Source organism: Geospiza fortis, unplaced genomic scaffold (assembly GCF_000277835.1).
Source record: "Geospiza fortis unplaced genomic scaffold, GeoFor_1.0 scaffold10, whole genome shotgun sequence".
NCBI lineage: Eukaryota > Metazoa > Chordata > Aves > Passeriformes > Thraupidae > Geospiza > Geospiza fortis.
In genome coordinates this window covers 6,031,641-6,037,777 of record NW_005054326.1, presented here as the reverse complement: position 1 = coordinate 6,037,777, position 6,137 = coordinate 6,031,641, and the positions used below count along the sequence as shown (strand labels likewise).

Here is a 6,137-nt window from a genome sequence, read left to right as displayed (position 1 = left end):
CAAAAAATCTGGCCTTGGCAGAACTATTTGTGTCCTCTGCACTGGTGTCTGGATTGACACTCAAGTAGGAGGTTGTAGCAGAACTACTCTGAATTTACACCTAGAGAGTGAATCACCAGAGAGGTCACTGCTATTGCAGCTTTAACATAGGTGCCAGCTCTGTAAAAAGATTGAACTTGAGGAGGATTGTGTGATGCCTTTGTGTAGTGTGTGAATGTGACCTTTTTTTGACACAGAAGTGCCAAGGCATCTGTGGAAACATTTTTGTTTGTCTGCAGGAGATGAGCAAACCAGTTAGAAGAAGCCTCAGTTAGACATGCCTAGCAGGAAGCTCTTCCTTTAGAAGTGGTAGCTGTTGCTGGAACACGTTAAAATTGTTCATCCAAGTTCTAAACATAGCTTATTTATTCAAATCTTAGTCTAAAAACACCCAGAAATGATGAATGGAGCTATTAGGTAACTTCAGTAAGTCCTGAAAATGGTGTGCAGTACCGGATTGAAGGTGTAAACAGCATAGCTAACAGTATTATACTATATAAAACTTCTTGGGTTTAGTTCAACACTAGCTGAAGGACTGATGTGCTTTTTCCCCTGAGTTTCTCAGGCTCTAGAAGGGCTCAATATGTGAACAAAGATGTCTTTCATAATAGGGAAGCTGTAAAGCAGTGTGTTGTTTGAAGTACTGAGAATTTAATCTTGTTACTAATTTTGACAAGTATTTCTGCCATGTCTGTCATTGCATTCAACACCTCTACAGTAATCCAGTCCTGGAAGGTTTTATTTATCGTGTGGATTTACCCTTTGCCAGTAGTGGGGGGAAGTGAGATTGTGAGGGGGAATATTTAATGTCTGATTCATGTTTTTTCCCTTCCCCAGTACATTGTATATATTTCCATTTTGTTCATACTTGCTTTTTTTTTTATTTCTGTTTGTTACGTTGTGTAGTCTTGTACCAATATCTACAAGCAGATCTCCATGGCAAGAGCTCAGACACTGCAGACAAAACCTCAGGTAAAGAGGGGTTAAGGATAAAACAATGATCAAGACCTCTCTATTTCCTTATTTTCAGTCTTCTAACTCCTCTTGAATCAAATTGAAAATCACAGATCCAAATCAAAACCAAACCTCTTGGACTTCTTAATTCTTTTACCTAATTTAAATCACTATTTGGAAAATTTTGTTCTATTTCTTGAAGCTCTCTTGGCAGATGTGGCCCTCCAGCAAAATCCCAGTAGTGATGTCAGTATATTGTCACTGTATTGGTGGAGAGGAGACTGTGCTAGATCTCTGTGCATAATAGACTGAACAGTATCTTGCAGGAGGCCATTTTTACAGGATACTTACCCACAAATCTAACAAGGCTTAGTTATGTGCATTTGTGAATATGGGGACTGGAAGATTCAGCTCCACCAAATTCTGCTACAGAGACACAAAGTTTCCTGACACATCAGGGAAGCTTATTTTGCAGTCTAGATTTAAATAGCAATACTGGTGAGGTTCACATAGACACATACCCCCCAAAAAATTCCAAATAATTTAGATGTATTGGTAGGGTACACATCCCCCTATGGTTTCCTGCTTAAATATGATCCATTAATTCCTTTACATATTGGCATACAAAAGGAAGGTTGGACACTGCCCTCCTCTGTGACAGTGTTCGCAGCAGCCCCAGGATGAGGGAAGAGGTCAGAATCTTGACTCCATGTTTCAGAAGGTTGATTTATTATTTTGTGATATATATTATATTAAAAGAAAATTATATATTAAAACCATACTAAAGAAAGAAAAGATTTCATCAGAAGGCTAGCAAAGGAAAGGAATGGAAAAGAATGATAATAAAATCTTGTGACTGACCAGAGAGTCTGAGACAGCTGGACTGTGATTGTCCATCAATTAAAAATAACCACATGAGACAAATCAAAGATGCACTTGTTGCATTCCACAGCAGCAGATAATTATTGTTTTTCTTTTCCTCTGAGGCTTCTCAGGACAAAAAATCCTAATGAAAAGATTTTTCAGAAAATATGTCCTTGACATTCCTCCTCAGTCCCCAAAATCCACTACAGTCTTACAGACAACTCAGATTTTAAAACTCTGGACTAAAAACTGTTTTGTCTGCCTTGTCCCAGTCCTCCCTTTCTTATCTCCATCCTCTGCTGTGAGATTGAGAATGTGATGTCAGAAAAAAGAGCTTTGAGTTACAATGTCCTTGAACTATGATCAACCCCTCCCTGCCACCTTGGCATCCTGGGGAGGCATGGAAGAAAAGCAGCAGAGCAGTTCTGCACTACTTAAACTAACCAGTTCCTGAGCCTGACAATTAACAGCTTGCTTGCTCCCCAGCCAAGCACTATTATTCCTGTGCCCACATTGTTTTCTCACTCACACATCGTGTATTATTTGCTTCTCATACAGGGTCATCCTGTTATTTAATAAGCTTAACAAAATTCCATCTGCAGGGAGAGGACATAGCTGGGTGTGCTGAGCACTTTTTTAATTAGAGGTGGCTGTCACAGAGGTGGTCACCACAAGCACTGTGCATAGCTGCGCTCCCAGTGCGTTCCTCTAAAGGAATAAAAGATATTTTTGTTTCTGTAGTCACAGGCATTCCTCTCTGTGTTCCAGAGCCTGGGAGGAGTGACAGATAGCTGGCATTCCCTGGACCAGAGGGTGGAAGATGCCTCTGCCTATTTGGTACAAAGCTTTGTGTGCCTCTGTCGCTGTGACAATAATTGAAACAGATCTGTTTAAACCTGAAGATCACTAAATTTTGATGTAGGATCACTTATGAAAGTCGTCATGATTAACAGCTTCATGACTGTAGCTGCATTTCCCTAATAATTGTATCTTTCAACCAAAACACAGATCAGGCTTGTTTTCTAATTTTGAGCAGTCTTTTTGTTTTGAAATGAAAGTAGCACAGTTTTTTCTTGATCTAGCATCCATCGCTTCACTATTTGCTTTTAATTTGAAATTATATGTCCCTTTAAAAGCCAGCTCCTTAAAGGAAGGCACAAGTTGTTTGAGAGTACCATTAGCAGGATGCAGTATCCAAATGAAATGGAAGCTGAATCTGACATGTTTTGCACAATTTTTAAAAGTTCTTGAATTTTAAAAAAAATATCCTGAAAGAAAAATGATTGAATTCAAACCCAGTTTTTAAATTTGCCTCTGAGATTTGTGCTGTTTGCATGGGCAGCACACATCAAATACAACATTCCTGTCCATATAGTAGTGTTATCTGGCCATTAGTATTTTAGCAAATGGATTCAATTTGCACTTAATACTTGGTTCACTTTAAATGTGCCTTGCTAATCCTGTTTGGAAAGTTAGCAAAGAAGCACTTAAAAGCATGTGGGAGGTTTAATGAAAATTCACTGTTCATCTAGAGTAACAGCTAAGTAAATTCTCTGTGCTGTGTGTGACTCAGCAGTTCAGAGCTACCAAGGCTGAGAGGATCAGGAACCTTTCAGTCCAGATCCCTTCCCTCATGTTTGCCAAGAAGGTTCTGCTCCCTGTGGTTCTCTTCCAGCTGCCTGTCAGTATGGAGCTGGCTGTTGTGGTCCATGCTTTTCATCTGGTTTTGCTGAGATTTGGGGTGTTTCCTGCTAGTTTGGGCAAATGATGGCATTTCACCCTCACACACAGGCTGCTCCTTCACATCCTTGTATTGGTTTTTCCCTAATTTATGTATCTCCTCTAAAAGCTTGCCCTGCTTGTCTTTCTGTGAGGCAGCTTTGTATGGAGGGTGCAATGTCATGTCCTCTCAAGCTAATGACAGGTTGATTTTACTCCAGTGTGGTGTTTTGGCTCTTTGCTTTTCCCTCATGATCACCGATTGAGAGAATAGCATTTTCTCTATGTGTGTTTTACCTAAAGTTTCTATTTTTCTTAAACTACTGGAATGGTAAAATTCAAACCCTGCAGAGACTCTACGAAGGTAAGTTGTTTGTGCCATTTCTTTTCCTGGATAAAATGAATCCATGTTGTCAGCCTACAGGGACATTGTAACTGCTGGTTTTGGGCAGATGGATCTCTTGAAGTAATACTTGTACTTGATAACCAAAACTTTTTCTGTTTTTTTTTTTTTTGGCATGAGAAAGGAAAACCATTAAAGAAATTTAAACTTCAGCAGTCACTTACTGCTAGCAGTAGAGAACTTCATTAAGTCATCCAGATATTCTCTTCTAACTTGTAGTAGAAACAACCAAATAAATTTAGCATCAAATACCTACCTTTCTGCCAAGTCACAGTTGTAAGGTAAACTCTGTCAGATGTGAGAATGATTGAAGAGCTAATTGGGAAATAACCTCGTGCTTATTTGTTTGATTATCCAAGCATGTTAATTACTGTTTGATTCTAAGAACTAAAAATGTTGCTGAGTATGTCTAAGTACATACCTGGAGAGAAAATTTTTGCTGGCTTTGCTTGGTAGGATCTTTATTTTGTGAAATTTTGGGACTTGGTGGATGACACTGTGTCTTTAATGGCTCTGCAAAGAACTTTTGGATCAAAATAAGAGGTTTTTCTACTGCCATGTTCTGAAATAGAGAAATGTCCTCTGTTCTTGGTGTACTTGGTCTGATCTTGAGGAGGATCTTCATAGATTATCAAATCCTACCATTGAACCTGGCACTGCCTTTTTGCTACCAAAACATATCCCCAAATGCCACATCCACATGTTTTTTGAACACTTCCAAGGGTGATTATTCCACTACTGTGATGCTGCAATGTGTCTAAATCCTGTGTTCAAAATAAGTGTTGTATAAAAATAACAATATCTTTAAAATCTTAGAGATTACTTGGGAAGGAAAAGATTTGAAACCCTTTCTTAGAGTGCACTTGCATATTAGTGCTGTTGGAAGAGCTGGTTTTGTGTGATAGTGTAATAGATGGTCACTTAATTAATAAATTTTCAGAACTCCTTGGTTTGATTACTGTTTTGCATGCCGTAGACAATCCAGTGGGGAGAACTCCATTAACACCATCACTGTGAAATACAGTATTTGTATGCTGATAACTGGATGCATTTCTGCTTGAAGTCTAATTTCAGTCTTCCTCTCTGCACTTGCTGGATTCTTTGTGTGGAGAAAGTATGTCCTTGAAATTTGATGTAGAAAAAATAAATGTTTAATTTTCACATCATATAAAAATATCATCGATAATGAATGCTTGAATAATTTATAATAGCCAAGAGGTGCTCGTATTTTTTGTTGACCTTAAAGACAGCTTCTGACAAACTTGAGGGAAAGTGCTCTTTTAACTGACTAAGTAAAGCTGTCTCTAGATACTCAAGCTGTTGGAGAAGGTCAAGAATCCAGTTGATTGCAAGGTGTTTTTCTCTAAAATTTCAGCAGTGATTTTTCTCTTGACAATGTATTTCCATTCTGTAAATACTAAACTGGAAGCTGCATTGCAACTGCAGTAAGATTTTGTGGAAGGGAGGATAAGGTCAGACTGAATGGGACTCTTTTCTGTTTCTCTTTTAAAAGTAGTACCTCTGAAAGTCGAAATGTCCATCAGATTTGATTAAAAAAAAGAAAACCTAAGTCAGCTCTCTCTGAAGCCTCACTGCTGTTTCAAGTCATTATTTCTTCATTTGTTGCAGGAGAGAATTTTGACCAGAGTCCCCTAAGAAGAACCTTCAAGTCCAAAGTTTTGGCTCATTATCCTCAGAACATTGAGTGGAACCCCTTTGACCAGGATGCTGTCAACATGGTAGGTAGAGAAAAACTCTATTCTCAAATTGTTACCAACAGCGTTGGCTCTGGAGAGGTTCCTGGGTTGTTTCCAGCCAGCCCTTGTGGTTGTCTGTGTGCTGCTGTGGTGCTTCTGCTGGGACTAAGGGCACTCACTGGGCATGCTGCATGGAAAGCTGCAGAAGAAGAGGTGTGGTGAAAACACAGAATACTTTCAGGCACAACAAAAGCAAAGTGCTGCATTGCCTCGTTAGTTCTGAGTGTGCTGCATGATCAAACAAGTCAAAGCAGCATCCCAGGGACTGGCTGAGAAGGGGTGGGGTCACCTAGGATACCTATCCCCAGGTAGGAAGGGGGCAAAGCAAGGAATTTTTAAGATCCTGATATCCATGTGAGGTTTTGGAGTACAAAACACTGTGACTGTGCTGACAAGGGAAA

At 39.3% G+C, this 6,137-nt stretch overlaps 1 protein-coding gene across 1 annotated transcript in view; it reads left to right on the top strand.

Annotated features, from left to right (window-relative positions):
- The first annotated feature begins 845 nt into the window (after positions 1-845).
- Positions 846-6,137, top strand: part of DENND5B (DENN domain containing 5B) — a 60,971-nt gene continuing 55,679 nt past the window's right edge. Inside the window, exons 1-2 of the mRNA XM_031057021.1 lie at positions 846-1,011; positions 5,609-5,718. Of these exons, the coding sequence (XP_030912881.1) occupies positions 846-1,011; positions 5,609-5,718 (276 nt within the window). The remainder of the gene's footprint in view (positions 1,012-5,608; positions 5,719-6,137) is intronic.